The sequence below is a fragment of the Electrona antarctica genome, assembly GCF_951216825.1.
Source record: "Electrona antarctica genome assembly, chromosome: 19".
NCBI lineage: Eukaryota > Metazoa > Chordata > Actinopteri > Myctophiformes > Myctophidae > Electrona > Electrona antarctica.
This window is the reverse complement of record NC_136800.1, coordinates 16,776,056-16,802,428: the sequence shown is the minus strand read 5'-3', so window position 1 is coordinate 16,802,428 and position 26,373 is coordinate 16,776,056. Positions and strand designations below refer to the sequence as shown.

Here is a 26,373-nt window from a genome sequence, read left to right as displayed (position 1 = left end):
GACTGCTGGAGCAGTTTAGAATGAGAGACATCAAACCTGTTGAATCCTCCAGTTCGCCACTATATCACCACTTTAATCCAGATTGCTCTTTGTTCATTTTAGAGGTGTGAGAGTTCATTGAACTATCATCGATTTAATCGTTTGTAAAAATAGATAATTTAATAAAATAACCCTATACGAAAATGTGGAACAATAAATTGGCCTAAACGTATGTTGTCTTCCGTATAAGCTTAACCTTCGGGAGGTCAAACACCATTTGAGAAGCGATGAGTGTCTGCTGGCCTGTCGTACAGTCCCCAGTTGGGGCTCCCTGGCTGCATCAGAACATCCAATTAGTTCCCAAACCTTTTTGCTCAAGACCCAAAAGAGAAATTTGCCGTTTGCCCGGGACCTAAACTAGTGAAAAATTGCAGATCTGCTATCTCAAAACAGGTCGCTTCACACCGCGTTGCAAGCTTGAAGATCTGCCATTATCACAACTTATTATTTTATAGTTTATTCATGAAATACTCGTTTATAAATGTACGAAATGAAGAAAGAAAAAACCCTGCTAATAATGCACTAATATCGCAATATTGTGCAGAACCTCACAGGGCAGAATAATGTTTATTCTGCACTTTACCTGGCAGTAGAGATCCCCCCCATTCATGCAGTGAAGCCTGATGACGCACCGTGGCCCATGTGTATTTTGGCACAACCTGCCCTTCTATTCGGCTAGTATCTCCTTACCAGGGGGATTACCAGATAGCCAAACAGTTGTCATGATTGGAATACGTAGGGGTGTGGTGGCGCAATACGTAGCAATGTTGCCTCACAGCTAGAAGGTTCCGGGTTCAATTCCTGTCGGGGACGCTGATAGGCACGTGTGTTCTCCCCTGTACAAATGGACCCTAACGGGTCCATTTGGTTCCATTTGTACACTCCGAGTTAAATTAACATTGGGGGTCCAAGAGATAGAAATACCATTAAATGGGGGTCCGTAGACTAATGCATGTCAATCTGGGGGTCCTTGAAATTAAACGGGTTGAGAATCACTGCTAGAGCCGTAAAAATCTTCTCTTATGGGGGTCCCTGGCATATCTTTTCAAATGGGGGTCTGCGGGCTAATATGTATCAATTTGGGGGTCCTTGACATGAAAAAGTTTTGGAACCACTGGTTTACATAACCAAAGAAGTGTCTGCTGCATATGTTTAGATGCCTGTTAGATTGTCAGATCTATGCTGCATGAATGTGTATGCTGAAAAACATTTGCGTACACAAGCTGGGACCTGACGTGAGACGTTGGCTGCTATCCAGTCAAATTGACAACATAATGATACATGCCGACAGTTGCGTTGAGAACAACATACAAAAATGTTTCGGTCTGCGCAAGTTTCATAAATGACGGCCCTGGGGTGCGAAGTTGGCGTGATGTACAGTAATAATGTACATTTTATCCTAAGGCTGGTGCTACTTACTAGAGCGAAGGCCAAGGGTTCACGAAAAATTTAAATAAATCTTCCCTCCCCGTCCGATCTAAGCTGATGCCGGAGATTTTACTCAAGCACCAGTGCTGTTTCTCCCCAATTACAGTAAATTAACACTAGGTCATAGCCCCTCTATGACCTGCTTCTGATTCACTGTAATTAGGGAGAAATAAATTATTCAAGTTAGAAGAGTAGCTGGAACAACATAAATATTTACTTTGCAGCAAAACACTTTGAGATTTGCGCAAAAAGAAAATGAAGTTGCCGTAGCAACTTACTACACACATGTAAGAATATGCAGAAGAGTGCAGACATAATGAAAGCAGCAAATGTATAACCTCACAACGCGTCGCATCGTCACATTTTTAAGCACTTTATACTTGACCGGAGTCCCCCTAGCCTCGCGTAGCAATACTAATACCACGGAGTCCCCCTGGCCTCGCGTAGCGATACTAATACCACCGGGGTCCCCCTGGCCTCGCGTAGCGATACTAATACCACGGAGTCCCCCTAGCCTCGCGTAGCGATACTAATACCACGGAGTCCCCCTAGCCTCGCGATACTAATACCACGGAGTCCCCCTAGCCTCGCGTAGCGATACTAATACCACGGAGTCCCCCTAGCCTCGCGATACTAATACCACGGAGTCCCCCTAGCCTCGCGTAGCGATACTAATACCACGGAGTCCCCCTAGCCTCGCGTAGCAATACTAATACCACGGAGTCCCCCTGGCCTCGCGTAGCAATACTAATACCACGGAGTCCCCCTAGCCTCGCGTAGCGATACTAATACCACGGAGTCCCCCTAGCCTCGCGTAGCGATACTAATACCACGGAGTCCCCCTAGCCTCGTGTAGCGATACTAATACCACCGGAGTCCCCCCTGGCCTCGCGTAGCGATACTAATACCACGGAGTCCCCCTGGCCTCGCGTAGCGATACTAATACCACGGAGTCCCCCTAGCCTCGCGTAGCGATACTAATACCACGGAGTCCCCCTGGCCTCGCGTAGCGATACTAATACCACGGAGTCCCCCTAGCCTCGCGTAGCGATACTAATACCACGGAGTCCCCCTAGCCTCGCGTAGCGATACTAATACCACGGAGTCCCCCTAGCCTCGCGTAGCGATACTAATACCACGGAGTCCCCCTGGCCTCGCGTAGCGATACTAATACCACGGAGTCCCCCTAGCCTCGCGTAGCGATACTAATACCACGGAGTCCCCCTAGCCTCGCGTCGCGATACTAATACCACGGAGTCCCCCTAGCCTCGCGTAGCGATACTAATACCACGGAGTCCCCCTAGCCTCGCGTAGCGATACTAATACCACGGAGTCCCCCTAGCCTCGCGTAGCGATACTAATACCACGGAGTCCCCCTAGCCTCGCGTCGCGATACTAATACCACGGAGTCCCCCTAGCCTCGCGTAGCGATACTAATACCACGGAGTCCCCCTAGCCTCGCGTAGCGATACTAATACCACGGAGTCCCCCTGGCCTCGCGTAGCGATACTAATACCACGGAGTCCCCCTAGCCTCGCGTAGCGATACTAATACCACGGAGTCCCCCTAGCCTCGCGTAGCGATACTAATACCACGGAGTCCCCCTGGCCTCGCGTAGCGATACTAATACCACGGAGTCCCCCTGGCCTCGCGTAGCGATACTAATACCACGGAGTCCCCCTAGCCTCACGTAGCGATACTAATACCACGGAGTCCCCCTGGCCTCGCGTAGCGATACTAATACCACGGAGTCCCCCTGGCCTCGCGTAGCGATACTAATACCACGGAGTCCCCCTGGCCTCGCGTAGCGATACTAATACCACGGAGAAATTTGCCAATTTTCATCAGTGTTTGCCTATTATTAGGAAATGGGTTGATACCGGATGAGGATCCAAATAGCCAGACGCTGAACACCATGATGTAGCTGTGAATTATCAGCAGCGTGGTGTGACTAACATAATGTCAATTTGATATGTAGTCCTTTGACTGGAAGGAAATTGCCAATGTCAACAATATGCAGTCAACCAAAAATATGACTCATTTCTGGAGAAAGAAATGGATGAACATGGTTTGTCCGAACACACACACACACACACACACACACACACACACGACACATTACATTTGAATTAATCGAAAAGTAAAAGTAAATCCACAATAAAATAATCTATTCCGGGCACCTGCTGGCCTAGTGGTCCAGGCGCATGCCACATATAGGCTTTGGGCCGACAGCGTGCTGCGTGTCTCTCCCCTTCCTGTCAGTCTTCACTTGATGTACTATCAATAAAGGCAGAAAAGCCAAAAACAAATCTTTAAAAAAAAATAATCTCTTCCTTTCTCAATATGTGGGAGCGTGGAATGTTCAGTCATTCATTTAGGAGGAGTTCCAGGATGTTTGTCACAGTCAGAGCAGGAAACAAACAGACGGGGGGCTAAAACATAACCTCCTTAATGCAGGTAAAAACAGCACTGCTTTCCTCCCTCTGTGCCGCCCGCCCCACACACACACACACACACACACACACACACACACACACACACACACACACACACACACACACACACACACACACACACACACACACACACACACACACACACACACACACACACACACACACACACACACACACACACACACACACACACACACACACACACACACACACACACACACACACACACACACACACACACACACACACGCACACGCACACGCACACGCGCACACACACGCACACACACGCCATGCTGCAACGAGTTGCGAGTTTATAGATCGGCTATTTTCGGTGAGTGACATCGGCGCGCAACTAAGTATAAATCAGTCAAAACTACAAACCCAACTCCTCAACCTCTGAGCTCTAGGGGCCCCATTTAACCCAACTCCTCAACTTCTGAGCACTAGGGCCCCCATTTTACCCAACTCCTCAACCTCTGAGCTCTAGGGGCCCCATTTAACCCAACTCCTCAACCTCTGAGCTCTAGGGGCCCCATTTAACCCAACTCCTCAACCTCTGAGCTCTAGGGGCCCCATTTAACCCAACTCCTCAACCTCTGAGCTCTAGGGGCCCCATTTAACCCAACTCCTCAACATCTGAGCACTAGGGGCCCCATTTAACCCAACTCCTCAACCTCTGAGCTCTAGGGGCCCCATTTAACCCAACTCCTCAACCTCTGAGCACTAGGGCCCCCATTTTACCCAACTCCTCAACCTCTGAGCTCTAGGGGCCCCATTTAACCCAACTCCTCAACCTCTGAGCTCTAGGGGCCCCATTTAACCCAACTCATCAACCTCTGAGCTCTAGGGGCCCCATTTAACCCAACTCCTCAACCTCTGAGCACTAGGGCCCCCATTTTACCCAACTCCTCAACCTCTGAGCTCTAGGGGCCGATTTTCACCAGTGTCTTAATTTCTTTGCCGTTTTTAATTTGAACAACATTTTTAAATTCTATGCCGATCTACATGTTGTGAGCTTGTAGATTGGCTATTTGAACATTTTTTTAAAAATAGTAACAAAAAAGGCTAAGAAGTTTAGGGATAAGGGGTAAGGCACTGGCAAAAATAGAGCCCTAAATGCCTAACGCTAGCCTTAATCCTTTTCTAATTGTAAGCATAACTCCACAAACCATTTTTATGTAAGAACCCATTTATCTTGTGAGGACCCAGAACACTGTCCTCAAAATGTGTGCGTCTCACACACATACGCAAGTCGCAAACTAATCAAAAAGGTGTGTAATAGATGTGTGCAAAAGCAGGACATTTCAGAAAAGAGGACGATGCAGCAAAACCACAGTGTGACGTGCGCGCAAACAGCAAGCCACACTTCAGCAACACATCCTGTTGCATTTTCCCTAAATACAATTGCTCATCAAGAAGTGCCGCAGAAGTGCATAATAATCAGCAGACAGACTCCACCCCCACCCCCGCCTCATTACCATGTCAGAACAAACCTGTTTCACATTGCGGTCTGTTTAGCTTTGGATGACGCGCTCGCGGAAATGAGACAAAAGGTGGATGAGCAATGCTTACTGAAGAGAGAGAGAGAGAGAGAGAGAGAGAGAGAGAGAGAGAGAGAGAGAGAGAGAAAGAAAGAGAGAGAGGGGGGCCCCATACACCCCGAGCATGTACGCACGCCAGGGGCGGAAAAAGTACTCACATTGTTTACTTGAGTAAAAGTAATTGAATACTGCAATAATATAGAAATACTCTGTTACATGTAAAAGTCCGGAATTCAAAATGTACACACAACAAAAGTTTTCAAATAAATGTAGTGGAGTAAAAGTGCAACATTTGGATCCGAGATGTAGTGGAGTAGTAGTAGTAAAAGTATTGGAAAATAGAAATACTTAGTTAAAAGTAAAAGTACCCCAAAGTGTTACTAAAGTACAGCCCTTGAGTAAACGTACTCCGTTAGTGACGCACACACTCACGTGTCTCTCCATGGTTCTCAGAGCGTAAAGCATGTGTACGTTAGGATGGAGCCGTGGAGGGCAGTCAGCTCACATTCTGTTTAGTCAAGTCATGTGGTTTTGAGTTGCACACCAACACTGTGGGGGGAAGAAGTACTCACATGTCTTTTACGGTATACGGTACTATAATACTATATATTAAGAAGAAGTACAAAAGTGTTGGCATTTGAAATATACAGTAATATGTTTCACACACATGATATACTGTACAGTTGGGTGCCACCGATATTGTCCCTTATCATTTGACCCATTTAGGCCTGACCTCAAAAAATTAAAAAATCCTTCTAAATCCTCCAGTTTTCTGAAATAAATATTTTCACGATTTTTCAAAAATAGCAGACCTACAAGCTCGTAGCGCGCCACTCGGTGGCGCGCTATGAGCTTGTAGATCTGCTATTTTTCAATAGCTAAATTATAACATAATGTTTAAAACACCAAAAGGGGTTCCCGCCCAAAATGGGTTAACTGTCCTTTTGCGCAGATCACGCAAACCTCAGCAAAAAGAAAAGGACAATATCGATGGCCTCCAACTGTATGTGTGAAACATTTTCAAGAATAGGTCTAGGCCTACAAGCTGCCAAAGCATCACAATGCAACGTGTGTTGTTCCTTGAACAGTAGTTGAAGTTAAAAAAAAAACATGGCTCATTTGGTTAATGTATGTTTTGAAATTGAATTAATAATCTAAATATGAGAAGTAACTAGGAACTAAAGCTGTCAAATATCTAAAGTATTGAAAAATGAAAACAGTCAAGTGAAGTCATAGTACCTAACAATTGTACTCGTAGTACTTGAGTAACTGTACTCGGTTGCTTTCCATCTCTACACTGGCTTTCGTGGGAATGGGCCTGCGGGGCTGCACAAACAGATGTGCATTGAGAATAATTAGACATGCACGTGCAACAAGGACAGATAAGCATGAATAAACATGCCAATGGGAAGTCTCCGAAGGGGGACCAAAGGATTCAGAAGCAAGACAGATGTGAATGGCACACTGTGTGCAAATAGAACCTCTCAAAGTTCTGGGGGTCCACCCCACCGTGGCCAAATTAATTCCAAACTGGGGGTCCTTGAAATTAAAACGTTTGAGGACCACTTCACAGTACTTAGTTTAGACTAGTCATTTGGTTAGACCAGTCATTAGTCCTACAACTACAACTACATCTCAAACCCTCACCCTCACCTCCCACGGTGCAGCACACCTAAACCTAACCTTAACCCATGTCTAACCAATGACTAGTCTAACCTAATTATGCACCCCCACGTCATTAGGCACCGCTACGTAAACATGAATAGCGCAGTGCGGCGGTCAAAAGGACTGTAGTGAAACATAACTATGGCCTTCTAAGTCCAACATGCCCCCAAGCTTCCCCTTTAGCATCCGTGACTACATTCAGCTCAGGCCAGCAAAAAGCCGTCGCAGATTTTGTACTGATCACTGATGGCAAAAGACGTCACAACGTGCCATTTGCCTGAAAAATACCGCTTATCAAGCATAATTCAGAGTAAAGCCCATAATCAAATTCGGTCCGCGGGTGAGTGTGGCTTTTGTTACTCCACTGGCTCATGAGACTCGGGTGCAATGGGCCAAGGAGAAGCGTGCGGCATAAAAAGTAAACTCACGTGTGAGAAACAATATGGCTAATAGTGTAGAGTGGCGTACAGTGACGCAACTGCAACTGATCTGATTTAGGCTTATCCTTTGCTTCTCTTTCATCACACACACACACACACACACACACACACACACACACACACACACACACACACACACACACACACACACACACACACACACACACACACACACACACACACACACACACACACACACACACACACACACACACACACACACACACACACACACACACACACACACACACACACACACACACACACACACACACACACACACACACACACACACAGAGAGAGAGAGGGTGGGCTATGAGCGCTTGCAAGATTTTCAAGTGGGCCTTGATCCATAAAAGGTTGGGTACAGTGAATATCAAAATCTTTGTCAAAATCTTAGACAAAATGAACAGTCGACTAAGACTAAGACAATTTCAGATGACTGAAAATAGGACTAAAACTAAATGGTGCGTTATTCAAAAGACTAAGGCCAAGACTATATCCAAATTTGCTGTCAAAATTAACACTGTATGGAAACCACTGCTGCTACAATCAAGCGATTGCTGAGGCTGAAAAGTAAACATCTAATGCTGATTTCACAACGGCTAATGGAAAAAAACCCATCAAAAACGACTCCTCAACTAACAAAGGTTTGGTTGACTAAGATCAAACTGATTCATTAATTGATTAATCTGAGGCGACAGCCGTACTTTTCATTCCTTTGGTTAATTTACATATTTCCATCTCCCCACGTCAAGCACGATCAAACCGTCCAATGACAGTGACGTCTGAAGCGTAATTAACTAAAAATTGCTTGAAGAAGAAGAATTGCTTGAAGATCTGTAATTTACAGTAGGACAAATTGTAAATTAGGTTCAACACTGCCTTTTGCCATTCCATTTCCATGTCTTCTATACATCCGTTTGTCTTTCTGACAACAAACTTGTTCTGCTGAACCCTGTGGTTCCTTGCCACAGTCAACTTCTCTTGAACCCTGTACTGTTGTTGTGGTGTGTGTGTGTGTGTGTGTGTGTGTGTGTGTGTGTGTGTGTGTGTGTGTGTGTGTGTGCACACGCACGCACGAACGCACAAACGCACAGGCATTCTAGTCCACGCGTGTGCGTGCGTGCTTCTATTACTATACTTGCGTGGGCCGTGTCTCCCTACAATTACAGTATAGTAGAATCTGAGAAAAAAATAAAAATAAAATAAAAATAAAATTGTCTTGGGTGGACGTTGGGTCGACGGACATCACAAACATAATGATTTTCAGGCCACGAAGAGGCTTAAGTTAACCCTTAAGGCTAATGGCAAAGAAAATGCACCTGCTTCGAATGTTATCAACCGATAATCACCACCAGTATGTTATCTTGACCATGCAATGCAGGCAATATGGACATTTCCACATACCGCCTACCGCAGGTAGGCGACTAGGAAATGTGGAAGTGAAATTACTGCCGTCGAAGCGAAAACATCGTGAAACTGACTTACATGGCTGGTTAAGACCGATATGAGGTTAGGGGACTTACGTGGCCGGTTACGACTGAGGTTAGGGTTAGGGTTCAAGTTAGGGTTAGATTTAGGGTTACGGTTAGTAATAATCGGACAACGCAACCAACGTCACATCGGACAATGGCTGACAATACTGGCTGCATTGAATGGTGTTGATAAGGGCTGATGAAATCAACTGATAACATCCGTAGCCGCTAGAAAATGTGTGCCATTCACAAAATCGCTGCATGTGTGTGTGCGACTGTGTGTTGTTCGTCACATTTTCCACCCTCGTTAAACCCTTTAATGGAGGTACTCAGTGTTGCTACTGTCAACAACGGCGCTCCCGTGCGGAAACACGCAGGTACCCTCCTTCCCGCCGTGATGCGGCTCGTTAACAGTGGGAACATTGTTACCTCATCCCCAAAAAACGGCGAGACAGACGGCGAAAAACAGGAAAAATCTGTTCTCCTTTTCCTGCCAATGAATGATTGTATTGAGAAACAAGACAACGAGGCGACGGGAGGGCTGAGAGCGTCCTTCCTATACGCTGCGTTCATTGACTCATTGTTATTGGCTCTCTGGTGTTGTCGTTTAGTGGCAGGTGTACACGCTTACGTATATCCAGACTTCCATTTGCTTCTGACCATGGGGGGGGGGGGGGGGGGGGGTCTAGGGCTGCAACTATCCATTTATACTATATTTTCGAAGTGATTATTCTACTGATAACGTTTTTGTTTAATCAAATAATTGATGAGCAGCATGCCTCATGCCTCCGTTTTTGATACCACCTATGGTCATTGATGCATTAGTCTCAGTTTTCCTATGCATTTATGGATGTGTAAATACTGGCCGCAACCCCCCCAAAAAAAAGAAGAAGTCTGTGGATTCTACTCGTATCAAACCAAATACTATGCTTGTTCTCGACATATGGTAGAGTCCAGGGTTCCAGGGGGTGGCCAGCAAAATAATTTAAAGTTATGAATCAAATGGACCATTATAGACAAATCCATGGCGGGGAGCCCATAGCTGAGGTGTACAGCTTTAAATCTCAGCACTGATTAGCTACACCTGGCCTACAGGGCACTGCTCCATGGATTCGTTTATAGGTGCAGTGTGTGCCTCAGAGAGTGTACACTCAAGGGTTATGATAAACATACAAAGCACCCGCCCAACGCGCAATGTTCCGGTCACCACAACCTTCTTCAAGCATGCACCGTGCTGGCATTGGGTCCCAGCCAGAGATAAGCATGTCAAATGGGGGTCTGTCTGTGGACCAATGCATACCAAACCGCCGGTCCTTGACATTAGAAAAGGCTGAGAACCAGTGGCGTACAACACGTGCAGCGTCGTGATATCTGAATTCTATTTATTTTTTTCCGCGATGGGAGCCGGCGGCAAGGTCAAGGTTTTGGGAGGGAGGGAGCGGAGGAGGAAGGACAATGAGGGACTCCTCGCAGTCATGTTGTGTCTGGCGTGTTTTTTCCTGCCGGGGGACGGCTCCTAACGGCCCCATCTGTGCTGATAGGAAGCGGAGAGCGCCCGTATGTGGGCCAGCATGACGTCAATGGACCTGCAGGAACCAGCGCTACAGGAACCACAATCTCACTGACAACCCCCCCACACACACACACTCCCACTCCCGCTTGCTCTCCCCTGCATAGATCTACACAGCTAAATACTGAGTGTTAATTTAACACAGTGTGTGTAAAACTGGACACAGAGGGGTCTCTGTCTGTCTGTCTGTCTGTCTGGTCTGTGTCTGATTTGATTTATTAAGACGTCATAAAAGACAAATACATGCTACATGTTTATCAGAGAAACGTCAAGGATATAAACATAACAATGTCCGTTTGTCTCTCTAACTAGGACTGTCTATCTAAGTTACTCTGTCTGTCTCTCTCACTCTCTCGTTTTTTCCTTCCATCTCAGATAATAACGTCTGCGTGCGTGCGTGCATGTTTTCTCTGTGTGCATGTTTCCTCAAACCATAACCACGTGCACAGCTCCAGTAGGTTGAGGCTGGGTTAGGGTGAGGGCGAGGCAACCTAAACCTTGATTACAGAGTTGTTGCACATGTACATGTAAAGGACCAGTGGTGGAAGAAGTACTCAGATGTTTTACTTAAGTGAAAGCAGCAGTACTACAATATAAAAGAACTCTGGTAAAAGTAAAAAGGCCTGAAGTCAAAGCTTCAGATACTCAAAGTTACGTGTGTGTGTGTGTGTGTGTGTGTGTGTGTGTGTGTGTGTGTGTGTGTGTGTGTGTCATCTATACCAGTTAAACATCTACAGTTTCATCGTAATAATGACCTTTATTTAATTTACCAGTTAGTTCCAACATAAGCAAGAAACATGAAGAGTTTCCGATTTTGATTATTCTGTCCTGCACCAGCGCCAAGAATGGATGTGCATAACCGTGTCAATAGAATGGATGTGCATAACCGTGTCAATAGAATGGATGTGCATAACCGTGTCAATAGAATGGATGTGTATAACCGTGTCAATAGAATGGATGTGTATAACCGTGTCAATAGAATGGATGTGCATAACCGTGTCAATAGAATGGATGTGTATAACCGTGTCAATAGAATGGATGTGTATAACCGTGTCAATAGAATGGATGTGTAACCGTGTCAATAGAATGGATGTGCTAATATAATGGACGTGCATAACCGTGCCAATAGAATGGATGTGCATAACCGTGTCAATAGAATGGATGTGTATAACCGTGTCAATAGAATGGATGTGTATAACCGTGTCAATAGAATGGATGTGTATAACCGTGTCAATAGAATGGATGTGCATAACCGTGTCAATAGAATGGATGTGCATAACCGTGTCAATAGAATTGATGTGTATAACCGTGTCAATAGAATGGATGTGTATAACCGTGTCAATAGAATGGATGTGCATAACCGTGTCAATAGAATGGATGTGCATATTTAACCGTGTCAATAGAATGGATGTGCATAACCGTGTCAATAGAATGGATGTGCATAACCGTGTCAATAGAATGAAAGACATGTCAGAGTGTCATAGCAGTAGTTGAGACGGAGACGCAGTAACAGAAGACGGCAGAGAGGTGGGTCGGAGGAAACGGCTAGAAGACTTGAGATTGAAAATGTTGTCAACAAATAGAAACTAGACTAAAATGTTATGGATAGGGAGAGACTAGTGGAGAATAGATCCAGAAGAACTAAAAGACAAAGGTTAAAGGTTAAAGTCTGTAGTGCTGTATGCGAGGTTTGTTCTCCGCATTTGACCCATCTCGGTGAATCATTTGTAGTTGATCTAACCCCCCAATCAAAGTTCCAACCCTTGATGCTTGGTGCCAAGCAGGGAGGGATAGGGAGGGACTAGTGGAGAAGAGATCCAGTAGAACTAAAATCAGTCATCTTATGTTTGGTTGCATGCTGAAAATAGAAGATCTAAAAGCTCACAACGCTTGTAGATCCGCTATATCAACGAGCTTGTAGATCGGCTATTTTCTTTAACTGATCTTGTGTGTAACATCATCATAATCACCGTACTGCAGCAGGACTCACCTGACAGACAGACTCTGGTGACAGGGGGCGGAGCCACCGGAGACCTCCTACGAGCAAAGATCAGTAGAATTCTTGTTTAGGCCAACAGCTTGACACACAATAGGCCAATAAATAGCTTGAAAATAACAGTGTTAAACAGTGTAGAAATTGAACCATATGGGAAAACTTTTACTTTTTGAGAGAAAAATTAACACTAAGGAGGATTTTCCTGTTCATGTCTGATGCTACTGTAGCCCTAAGTGACCTTATAGAGAGTATGTGTGTGACATCACCATCATGGCAAAATAAAACTACAGTCTGGCTTTGACAGCCCATACATCCAAACAGAAAAGTCCTATCTGATTGCATTTAATTAAACAACGTTAAACTCACTTTATGCATGCGCATATCCTCTATCCACGTGATGATGTTATATTGAATATGTCACTATTGGGAGGGCATCTTCGTTCCTACTCTCACCTATGGTCATGAAGTGTGGGGCATCTTCGTTCCTACTCTCACCTATGGTCATGAAGTGTGGGGCATCTTCGTTCCTACTCTCACCTATGGTCATGAAGTGTGGGTCATGACCGACAGAATAAGGTCGCAAATACAAGCGGCCAAAATGAGTTTTCTTCGACGGGTGGCTGGCATCTCCCTTAGAAATAGGGTGAGAATGAGAAGTTCAGTCACGCGAGAGAGACTCGTGGGTAGAGTCGCTACTTCTTGGCTTGGCAAGGAGCCAGCTTAGGTGGTTTCGGGCATCTGGTTAGGATGCCTCTCGGGCGTCTCCCTAGGGAGGTCCTCGAGGCACGTCCCACTGGGAGGTGGGAGGAGACCCCGGGGCAGACCAAGGCGCAGTTGGAGGAATCACATCGACTCACTGGCCTTGAAACGCATCAGGATCCCCCAGGAGAAAGTTACTAGCAACTAAGTTGCTTTGGAGAGGAAAGTCTGGAGCTCCCTGGTGGAGCTGTTGCCCCCGCGACCCGACTACGGATAAGTGGTTGAAGATGGATGAGAGTGCATGGTTTATGGCAGGGGTTCTCAAAGTTGGGACCCCAGAAAATGCTTTGGCCGTGTCTTGCGACCCCCGCCCTCCTCCCCACCACCAATACAAATTGACCGCTACAATATCCTTAATAAAAGAAAATACATCATAAATAAATACTGAAAAAATATAATCATTAAGGAAAGTTTATGCATGCACTATGTAAACTCTCAATTTTCATTTTCCAGCCATTCAGTTGCACAAAAAAAAGAACCCCACCCCTTTTTTATTATATATATATATATATATATAATTTCTGGACCCCCCCGAAGGGTCGCGACCCCGAGGTTGAGAACCCCTGATTTATGGCAGTGGTTCCCAAACTTCTCAGGTCAAGACCCGGCTTTTTTCCACTACTTCTTAATTCTATATTTTTATTTAGGCTATGGAATTTCTTTCATATTTTGTACTAAAAGAATATCTTGAAAGATATATATTTTTTTAAATGTAGGAAAACAAATGGGATTTTTACTCGAGTTGTGACCCATAAAAATTGGTCTGTTACTCACAAATGGGTCCCGAGTCCCGACCCACTGTTTGGGAAGACAGTGGGTTTATGGTGCCCTTCAATGGTTACGGTATGACGGCATGTGCACATTAATTATTCACCTCCCGTTCATTTCCATTCTATGCAAGCATAGAATGGAAATCTTCACGTAAGTCATTTTCACGTAAGTAAAGAGAAGCCCACAAGGTAGAAGGGCTCGTTGTGCTCAACAGGGACAACTTGCATCAGAGAAAATAAAAACAGTGGCACTTCAGGAGACACTATACCAAATAATTGTTTTGCAGGAGTGACTGACGTTTCGACTTTCGTCAAAACAATAAAACACGTGCAGACCACAGACCGCAGATCACATCACGTGCCTTGAGTGGCGTTCAACGTTGTTGAACTTTGATGTGGATTTCGCCATCGAACCAATCTATTAGAAAATCAGCGATAATCAATATTTTTTATGAGACAATCGATTAATAATCGATCCCTATTTTGGCATGTCATTATAGGAGAAAAAAGTTTAAGTAAAAAAGAAAGTGTTGAGAACTTTTTTTGCACGTCATCATTGTGCGAAGTATAAAATAATGCTTAAGTGCTTATTCAATAATAACAAAAACTATTTGATCAATCGAAAAAGTTATGATTTTGTTACAGTCCCCGGATTTCTAAGAAAATAATTTGACAGCTGCAGCCCTAATCTGATGCCACTGAACTATTCTCCCCCAAATCATGAAAATATTTCAGCAAACTGGTGTCACGCAGTATAGTACAAACACTGCTTTAATTCCTCTGTCTGAGTGCCGCGTTCAAATGCAAACAGCCGTGGCAAAAACTAGCACAGGACTCTTGGGGAAGCTTAAGATGTTGAAACTCTCTGAAGTCTCAGTTGCATGAGAACTTTTTCTTTGAACCCGTCTTAGAGGCTGCTGTAGGACATCTGTGACGCACTAGCGCCCCCAAGTGATCCATGTTGACAGTCAAAACCCAGCATCAAAGCACAGGGGTTTACAACGCATCCTGGTTAAGAACAATTTAACATGCAGTGCCTCCGTCCCACTCCTCCCACCCAACATTCCCCACTGACAGGTGCTGCTCCAGTCCGTAGGAGTACCCCTAGGGCCGATTCATACTCCTATTTTAGAGCCGAATAAAAGTCGGTTCGGCTCTGTAGAGCCTACAATGTGACGTCATTTGAGGTTCGGGAGAGCGGGTACCGTCCTAAAGTCGGCATAATAATTTCGGCACTACAGCGGTAAAATAGGAGTATGAATCGGACCCTAGACTCCACAGTGGTGGGCAGGTGCTTTACCACTGCGCCACCCGAGAAGTAAACTTTTTTTTTTTTTGTATTATTTGCCACGGTGGAATCACTTACTTATTTGACGCGCACTGTACATTGGTCAATGTGGTGAAATTGTTCCTGACTGTGCGGAGACTTGCCAGGACCTAAAAAAAAACAACAAAAGAATAACCCGAATCAGTATTTACAATTCATTTACTGATGGCTGTCAATCATGACATGGTGTTGAATGAGGGCAGAACCAAATGCGTCTGACCCTTACCTGTGCAAATGGAGTCACAATCAAGTCTTCTCCATGTCTGAAATTACAAGAAAGATATTAGTAGGGTCAACCATGTAATTCTGGTAATATATGGATCTGAAAATCTAATAATTGCAATTGCAAAATGCTGTTCTACCAGCAGCTGATGCCAGAGATAAAGTAGTCCATTTGGAATCTTGAAGTTTGTTGCCTACAATAACAGATGTACAGTATGTTTTCACGTCACTGAAGAATGATTCCATGATCAACTATGATCTGCTCTCTCAACTCAAGTGGCGTGTGAAGCTCATCTTATTTTGCGCTGCAGTACCGGTAATCTGATTCTAGCTAGGTCAACGTAATCATCACGCAAGTTCAGCACTTCAGGCTTTTCTCTCCAAATCAGTCCTCCCGAGTACAGGTCATAAATGCACATAATGATAAACAGACCTGAGGTAATGGAATCTGAAACTTGCAGATTGAGAGGCTTTAACCTTTGCTTTTTATGGAATCTGAAACTGCCCGGGACCCAGTTAAAACATTGACCCGATCCGGGTCTAGGGTATTGTTTGGTATTTTCGGACTTGTGAAGACTTGAGTCAGAGTTTGATTGATGCTTATTATAACTTGATATAGTTCATTGGTTCTCAACGTCGGGTCCGGGCCCACCAAGGGGTCCAAATGGACACCTACAGGTCCTTTTTTCTCTTTGGTTCCAATTGTACACTCTCAGAGTTAAATTAACACTGAGAATTGTACGGTATAGATTGGGGCCCCAAAGAGAAAACATGGTTCCATGTGTACACTCAAGTGTTAGTAATTTTGATCCCTGGTAGGTACAGAAACAGTGAGCTTTTAGGTGTAGCTAGTGTGACTGATATTTAAGTGTGTCAAGGTGAGGTGACAGACTGAATGAGTAATGACTGTAAAAGGGTACATTTGCCACACTTGAAACTCCATTACTTTTTATTGTCGATTAATTAGTTCTAAGTGTGCCAGCTTAATTGCTTTTACTGCTAGAGATAGTAGAGATAAAACATTGCTTTACATAAAAAATGTGGAAGCCCATTCTGAATGAGCACAGCAGGGTTTATGCCTAATGTATTGCACACCGGTGCCATGCATCAAAACTAGTCAAATTGCAAGGTCATATGACCTTGTATATTCGATGCGCAAATGCGATGCACAACCAAGAATAACTCAAGCTTGAGGCAACTAATCTCTGTCAACACCACTGCCCTAAACATGTAATGATGTTGTTAGTAGGAATAAACACAGAAGTACCAGGGAGGAAGTGGACTAAGACAGGGGAGGGAGCCAAACTGAGTTCCTGCTCTACACAAAAAAGGACCTTCCCCAGAGGCAAAAATAAAGGGAACACATGCTGTACCCATGCTGGCTTGTGGTGGATATTGTCAAGTTTCTATTTTTGCCATGGACATTCAAAATGAGTAGACAAACGCATCAAGAGCTAGCCCTACAGTAAATGACCATTACAGGTCTGTAACTCAGAGAGTGTACGAATGGTTCCATTTGTACACTCCCAAGAGCTATGGGGATCCTTGAAAATACAACATTTGAGAGTGGACTACTAATGTGCCATAATAAATCAGTGTCATACTGTACATAATATGTTTGGTGAGAGAATATTATTCTCTCACCAAACCTGAAACTGACATTCAGTAATTGGGTCTTATGATCAAAACAAGAGCATTATAATGTTATGTTAAAAACAAACAATCTACCCCCCCACGGACAAGGACAAGTCTTGCCATGGACACATGTGTCCGCACACACTGTGCGGCCACATTGATGACCTCTGGACAATGGACTCACAGTTCACTGACGATGGAGGAGTTGCGGGACATGGACCTGGGCGACAGCTCATAGTCGCTGTCAGAGCGGTAGAGGAAGGACTCTCGCCGCTGGCCCTCTCTGGCCAGGTTGGGATGCAGAACCAGGCCCGAACCCGGAGACGACGCCTGGAGGTCTGAAGGGCTGCCGCACGCCGACGAGCCATTCTCTATCTCAAAGCTATAAGAGAGAAGAGACGAGAGGAGAATGATGACACCTGGATTAACCCATCAAGACCTGGAACGCACTTTAGCATTTAACCACGTTAACCATTACTTTATACTTTAGCTATTGAGAAATAGCAGATACACAAGCTAGCGCTACGAGCTTGTAGATCTGCTATTTTTGAAAATGTCTTATTATTTTTTCCCGGTGAATGTTTTTTAACTCAAATCTTTGCTTCTGGGGGATCCCTGGAACAAAATATTTTGAGGTCAGCAGCCGGATACATTAATAACATAATTCTAGGGGTTCTTGAAAGAAGTTTGAGCAAGACTGACATAGGTTATAGGATAGGATACAAAAGAAGACATTTGTATAATCTGGTCTCAGCTCTTAAGCAAAATAAAATCTCACAACAGAAAAATCTTGTTAAACAAGTCCTAAAATGCAATAAGTCACATTAGCCCCGTTTCAACCAAAACAACATCAAAACGTATGTTTTTGTATGTTTTGATAGCCATATACAGCCAGCCAGTTGAGAGGCTTTCCTTCTGGAAATTTGAACATGTTTGACCATTTTGTTTGACCATTTCAAACACTTAATTTAAAAATAATTAATAACCAAAAATACTTCTATGGAAGCCAAATGATTAATTATTCAGTCATTATGACTAATTTCAAAGGACAACTTTGGTTTTTTTCAACCAAGGTTCATGTTTTAGGTTGTTCTTAGAGAAAGTAAAAGATGATTTTTCTCTCTCATTTGCCGTTTTCTTTCGTTTGAGGGATTTTAGCTATTTTTGACAGGGGGACGGGGGCATTCGAACATGGGGCTAAATAAGTCTTTACCAAATGTTATTATGGCGATTTCTTTATTATTTACTATAGTCCTACTAGACCCCAGGAAATTACATCTAGCCACAAAAGATCACAGGATCTACTGAATGTGAAGGTAGCCTACTGGGGGGATGCCATACTGTGTGCCGTAGGTTTGTCACCACCCCCTTCACATTCAATAGACCCCGTGATCTTTTGTGGCCATATGTAATTTTGATGTCTAGTAAGACTATAGTAAATAATACAAAAAGAAATCGCTATAAAATTTTGTAAAACAATAAAGAAAGCAGCAAATGAAAAAATAACTCATCTTTTACTTTATCCAATAACAACCTAAAACATGAACCTTGGTTGGAAAAAAACTAAAGTTGTCCTTGAATCCATGATGACAATGACGATTACAGTATGTCTCTTCCTAGACTCAAAACATTCAATTGTATTGGGCGATACTATGCAGGCTTGCACAATTATCATACAAATCAGATCATCAACCAAAAACCTTTGTCCAAAAACGCAGGTCAGCTGACTCAGCTCCATAAATAGTGAGCAAATAAAAACCAGATAAGAAAAAGAAAGACTGCAAGTAAAAACATGTCCATTACGTGTAGGTCATAGGTGAGATCTTGTCCATATATACAGCATTGATTGAAAAGGGGGAGGGTTGTGCAAGTGTGTGTGTGAGTATGTGCACATTGACCTATGCACGTATCTATGCACATGGGGGGTAACTATAGAATCTAGGTCAGCCCCCAATGTTTGGCATAGATCTAGGTCCGACCTAAACCATGCCATTGTTCAAACTAAATCCATCCATGACGTAGGCACGGACGTCATAGACACAAAGTCATGCATTTGATCTGACCAACGTGCTTTGAGGAGGGGAGCGGAACCAAAGAAAACTACCGTCCGTGACTGATCTCCAAAATCAGCTCAGACATAGAATTTGTCACGGTACTCTCTCTGGTGTTAGTAGTTTTATTAGTTTAGTTTTTGCTTAGGTTTCATCAACCCTCAAAACTAGAGACGATACAAAATGAGTGCATGTGAAATGCGAGATTTGCATTTGCGTCTGTCCAACTACCGTACAGACGTATACGGGTCGGACACGGTCCATTCTTCACCATGAAACGGGGTGGAGGACCGGATGGGTAATTCTTTAACCAGATCACCAGGCAGGAGCCGGAGGTCAGATGGGCAGACTGGGCTTATTAGAGGGCAGAGGTCCAACGATCAGCGGCGCCACACACCAGGACAACATAATATACCAGTAATCCTCAATTAAATTAAACATTCATTTGCGATTCTGAATTTTTTGATTTCACAGTGAGAGAGTGAGATTGTGTGAGTGTGTTTGAGAGAGATACTGAAAAGGGAGAGAGAGACAGCCACAGATTTTGTTTGCGACTCAGATGTAGGCCTAGTACTGTACCTGCTCTTAATAAAGCCTAATTTATCATTGATAAAGACAGCTTTGCTTGCCAGAAACAACTCAAGAAGAAGCCATTATATCATAATGACATAATGACAACATATAAATTAGGCTGGGGCCTCATCATGGAGCATCATGTTAAATTCCACCACTGCATTTATATCATAAATAATCCAACTGCACTGACACGAGATGAGCCTGTCCTCAGGAATCACTCAATCAGCTCACTGACCATCCTTAATGGAACCACATTTTAGTGTTTGACCCACATTCAGCCACCACACCTCACCCTAATCTGTGTTATACTTGGGATTGTCTGAGCCGATATGCCACAGGGACACTCTCAACCCTACACCTCTGCCAGAGAAGAGTGATGGGGCTCTCTCTCCCTCTCTCCCCCTCTCTCCCCCCCTCTCCCCCCCCCCCCCCTCTCCCCCCCTCTCCCTCTCTCCCTCTCTCTCCCTCCAGGGTACAACCCAGTGTGCGTCATCATAGACGACACACGCAAATACGCAGCGGTGCATTTAAAATCCCTTAATCTGACACAATCATGCATTAAGCCGTAGTAGTATTCAACAACCTGGGTTTGCTATAAATCCTTGTTTAATCTGCAAAATAGAGCATTTGAATAGATGCTACCGTCGAAAGTCTATCATCTCTGTCGGGTGGAAAGCTCAAAATGTCCAAAACTGTTACTTTTCAGGATGGAAATTCTAAAATAGCAAAAGGAGCAGATCTACAAGCTCAAATTGAGCTTGAGGATCTGCTACTTTTGTGTGACACTGTCGTATGATCAAGTAGTAGGCCATTAATATACGGGAAAAAACACGTTTAAATAAGGAGATAAGAGGTTTCTGCCCGACAGCAACAATTATGCTTATTTCAAAATACACACATACTGTAAAGACCTTTACACACCGGGAGTGTGACCAATAAACACAACTATTTCACATCAAACTTTAGCGATGCCTCATTCATACAGGTTGCCTTGATTCATACAGGTTGCCTTGATTCATACAGGTTGCCTTGATTCATACAGGTTGCCTTGATTCATACAGGTTACCTCATTCATACAGGTTGCCTTGATTCACGGCACAAAACCAAAATCCCATCTTGTCCCGAAAAATTACTTCCATCACTTTATCACCTCGTTATGTCATCGTTCTGTGTGGATGTACTTAATCACACACACGAGTCACTCAGAGCCTTCATACTGTACTGCCTTGTACGATAAAGTACAAACATACGGTATGACTGTACAAGCTTCTATTTGCCAACAACTAGAGATGCATCACACAGTTAATCAAACTTATCAATGTAATTGATTATTTAAAAAAGATAAAGTAATAAAAGAATAGATTAATAATCTATAGGCATCATGACAATGCGTCATGATGTGCCACGTTGTGAGCTTGTAGATCTTTCACTATTACAAATATATAAATTAATGCTTAAGTGGTTAATCGATGCATTAATACAAATTAAAATACAAAAATAAACCTAATCAACAAACTAAAGTAAGCAACAGAATCACAACAGCTAAGAAAACAACAGTTGCAGCAGTCCTGTCCTACAAGCAACACCGTACTCGGGAGTCAAAAGTCACCTGGGTGTGAGGTGGCTGAGCACCTCCTCGCTGAAGTCAAAGTGCGCTGCCGGGCGGCCTCTATGGGACCTCCTGAACATTCTCCTCCTCTCCAGTTCCACTCGCCTGCGCCCTCGCTCCTCACTGGCCATGCCTAAACACTGGCTGCTCTATCTGCCGTGGCACACATGCACACAGACGTACACGCTTACACATACACACGCACACGCGTACACACAGACTTGCACACATACACACGCTGCTCTGTCCTGCAAAAGGCCACATGCTGTCTGAACGTAGGCTGAGGCTGACCACAGGATAGAGGGCAGATCTGGGCTGGACTCCAGGGACTGGACTCGTTTCTCTCACCCTCTGCTCATCTGAATGCTTCCCTCTCCATCGATTTGCTCTTAATCTCTCTCACTCTCTCTCTCTCTTAATCTCTCTCTTTCTGTCTCACTCTCCCTCAATCTCTCTTTCTGTCTATCTCTCCCTCAATTTGTCTCTGTCTGGGTCTCTCTTGGATTACGGATCCCAATTTGATGAACTGTGATATTGGGTGTTACAGTTCAAAGAGGAGATTGTGTGCACATCATATACCTGTATTTAGAGCAGGTGCTAAACCTGTACAATGAGACCTAACAGTATAATGTTGAAACGTTGCCATTGTAGTAATACGACTTTCTTTCAACTGATGTTACTGACCCAAATAAGGGTCCATTTGTACACTCTCAGAGCTACAGACTGTAAGGTTCCATTTGGACCCATGGGTGGTCGCCAAACCGGACATTGAGAAACAGTGTGTGAAATTTGCATTTCAGCTTAAACTGCATGTTTATCCGTTATTCTGTCTCCCACAGAATGCCCATCACCTGCTGCACTTGCATCTGCTCCACAGGAAGTTAATTTGTAGGGCACATTTCAACAACGAGGCGCTTCAATGTACACAAAACAATAAGCAAAGGAAACACAGTACAAATAACATTTGGATTCAGTAAAAAAAAAGAAAAAAAAGTCGTTACTGAAAACAGTCAGTAAAAACATATATATAATATATCTCTCAATGAAAGTAAGTAAGCAAATAAGAGTTGCAGCACACACACACACACACACACACACACACACACACACACACACACACACACACACACACACACACACACACACACACACACACACACACACACACACACACACACACACACACACACACACACACACACACACACACACACACACACACACACACACACACACACACACACACACACACACACACACACACGAGAAAGGAACGTAATTGCAGTAGCACAGTGATGAACTCTCACTGCTTGCAAAGCTTGTGCTGGGAGTTGCTCTTTGCAATGAAATTGCAAGAAATTCCCACCATCCCATGGGACCCCAAATTATGCCCCTGCCCCATTCCTAAAAATAACTAACAAAAGTGACCGGAGGCTGAGGTCAGAAATAGAAGATGTGACAAAAGGAGGAACTACAGTAGGCCTATACTGTAGGACGTAGAGGGTAATTGTTTAAAAAAAATGTGTCAAAATCTTTCTAAAATAGCAGATCTACAAGCTCATACAACTGGTACCAGCAAAGTATAGTATTGATTGAATACTTGATTAGACAGAAATGCAAACATCACAGTTATACACTTGGTCCAAAAGGATAACACAAAACAGTCCTGTGACTTGTTTCCATTGAGGTCCAAGTCCACAGAACTACAGTATAGGACAGGGTTTCTCGAAGTGGGTGCCATGGCACTCTTGAGTGCCTTGACGCAAGTCAGAATACTTTGATAATAGTTGGAATGTATCAATATCACTGCAGTTTGACCCACCTAGACACTAAAATGGACCCGAGTTGCACTGGACTTGGTGCGTTCCTACAGTACACTCTTCACCAAACATAGGAAGTTCACAACGCGTCACACTGTGAGCTTGTAGATTGTTTTTTTGGTGAATGTTCCACACAGAATAGGGATTCTCTCAGGTTTTCCTCGTGATATACTGTATGTCAGGGGGAAAGATTTACAAATTAATATGTTATAATATGTATAAATGTAAGGTGCTATAAACTAGTAGCACAATGTAATCCAGGGGTGCCGTGGATGAAAACATCATTTACAGGGGTGACAAAAAATGTTTGAGAAGCACCGAGTATACAGTAGATAGAGGGGACTGGGGCATGGTGCCACAGACTGTAATAAACAGCTGTGGCAACGACGGACAATTATGAAACGACCACATTTCAAAGTCTGACCATCATTGTTACAAAACAGGCCCGATCTTGAAACCCATAGAAAAGTGAAAGTTCAGAGGGTTCACATGTCAGTGTTTTCCCTGTTTGGTTTGGTTTTCCTCTGGAACGTCCAGGCCAGCCTCAGCTAACTGAATGAGTGTGACTGGGCTGTCTGAATGGCCGCGCGGAACCAGAGACACCCATTGTTGTCTGAGTGGAAACAGATCAGCGTAGAGGAGGAGGGTGGAGACACACTGGCTGTTCTTTCTCCACCAAAACCACACAGCTGGAGCGCAGTGCGCCGATCAACAAGCTTCAGGGAATACACACACAGTGGTACTGGACAAATACTCAGCCTCGGTACTTGAGTAAGTACAGATGGTCAGATATCACTCAGCTTAGCTACAAATGGAAGTTGCTCTGTCAAATTTGTACTCTAGTTAAAGTACCAGAGAACTGGATTTTTACAAAATAAGAACAAAAAAGTTCATGCTCAAAAAGAAAACATTTGATTTCTAGCCTCGTGTAGTGATACTAATATCACTGCGTGGATATTAGTCTCGTCCCAGTATTACGATTTCTTTCTCCAATGTCCCACCCCATATTTGTATACTGGGCCCTGGTTGGTTATATCCTGGGTCCAGAGTGACGAATCTGGTTGGCTCGTCACCACTATGGGTGTGAAGTCCTCCCTCACACATGAGAGGGGCAAAACTTAATCTGCCTGGGGCAATATACATAGCAATGGCATTGTGGAAGGCAGAGGAATGTCTCTTCTTTCACACGGAGACAAAAAAATTATCAACCATTGGTTCATACTGTAAGTTAGGGGCAGTGGAAAAAAGCTTCTTTTGAGAAATCTCGTCTTCGGCATCCCAAAGAAAGTACAAGTTACATCTTCTTTTTAATATTGGAGGTCACTTGCCCTGCATAGGATGAGGAGAGTGTGGAAATATGAAACAACCTCAAGGAGGCGTGCTGTAGCTACAGTGGAGTGGTTTACTGCTGTATGGCAGAGGTTCTCCAATCTGGGAACCCATCGGGAAAAAAAGGAAAAACGTAGCCCTCTTTAGCGCAGCGCTGGAATCTGTTCTTGAGAGATTAGTGGTTCACAAACTTTTTTGGCTAAGGTCACACCTGTAAATGTTTTCATCCAAGGCACCCCTGAATTACACTGTTACAAGAGAACCTTACATTTATCATTTCCTTTCATTTGATTCTCTTAACAGCCTTTTTATATTTCAGTCTGTGACATTTGTATGACTGACTCAGCCTCTAAATTATTCTGAGGCAATATTACTTAGTAGGCTGAATAATTTATGCAAATAAGGGACTTTGTTATGTCGTTTCAAAGTTCACCTGAACATTCAAGAATATGTAATGAAATTAATAATTCAGTAAAAACAAAAGTGAACGTGGCGTGATCAAAACATTGAAAGATGCAGTTTTTCAACAGTGTAACTACCATCTGTTCAATTATTATGAACAAACATTCCCTTGAATTAAACGTCAGGCTGCAAAGCTGAACCAAAATTGCTTAAGCACAATTGCTCACTAAATCAAGTATTTTTAATCAATTCAATTGATACATTGATTAAAAGATGTATCCCTAAAAAAATGGATTAGTCAAATTATAAAGAGAATCTATTCAAATGTTTTGTCATTCATATATGTGTGTGACTAACATAATGTCAATTTGATATGTAGTCCTTTGACTGGAAGGAAATTGCCAATGTCAACAATATGCAGTCAACCAAAAATATCTGACTCATTTCTGGAGAAAGAAAGGGATGAACATGGTTCTCTCTCTCACACACACACACACACACACACACACACACACACACACACACACACACACACACACACACACACACACACACACACACACACACACACACACACACACACACACACACACACACACACACACACACACACACACACACACACACACACACACACACACACACACACACACACACACACACACACACACACACACACACACACACACACACACACACACACACACACACACACACACACACACACACACACACACACACACACACACACACACACACACACACACACACACACACACACACACACACACGCGGTGTGAGCTTGCAGATCGGCTTTTGAATCTATTTTAAAATGTTTTTCAAAATAGTAAAAAAAAAAAATCCTACAAAGTTTAGGCGCACAAGATAGGCCACCCTGCCATCTAAAATCCTTACCAAGTGTGAGCTACAGTGAAGCGTCTGTATCGCCGCAGATCCTTACTGCCAGCCTGCCTGCGGAAGGACAGGGGCGAGCCAAGAGGCGAAGCGGTTAGGATCTCTGCACTCCGGCCGTGATGATGACGAGAGACGGGGTCGACGTGACCCCGCTGCTCCTCCTGGCCTAGGATGAGCTCCATGCTTCCAACAGCACTGCTCTCCATCCCACCACCACTCCCGCTTAAAAAGCTGCCTGTGTCCAGGCCAGTGACGGAAGAGTGGAAAACTGAGCGGTCGGTTCCTTCCCTCCACGACAGTCAACGTCACGCGCTGGTCTAAAGTTTAAATATCACTGCCTTCA

General features: G+C 43.9%; 1 protein-coding gene across 4 annotated transcripts in view; it reads right to left on the bottom strand.

Annotated features, from left to right (window-relative positions):
* LOC306912590 (3',5'-cyclic-AMP phosphodiesterase 4B-like) overlaps positions 1–26,373 on the bottom strand; it is a 110,352-nt gene that overhangs the window by 45,117 nt on the left and 38,862 nt on the right. For 3 of the 4 annotated variants that reach the window (XR_013788404.1, XM_079488924.1, XM_079488925.1), the window contains exons 4-7: positions 17,513–17,710; positions 15,698–15,734; positions 15,511–15,581; positions 12,610–12,656 (exon numbers count right to left, since the gene is read on the bottom strand). Coding sequence is in view for 3 of the 4 variants with exons in the window: in XM_079488924.1 (XP_079345050.1) it covers positions 12,610–12,656; positions 15,511–15,581; positions 15,698–15,734; positions 17,513–17,710 (353 nt within the window). In the remaining variant the exon portion in view is untranslated. Of the gene's footprint in view, positions 1–12,609; positions 12,657–15,510; positions 15,582–15,697; positions 15,735–17,512; positions 17,711–26,030; positions 26,270–26,373 lie in introns of those variants that run through there. The other variant, XM_079488926.1, reaches the window with a different exon arrangement.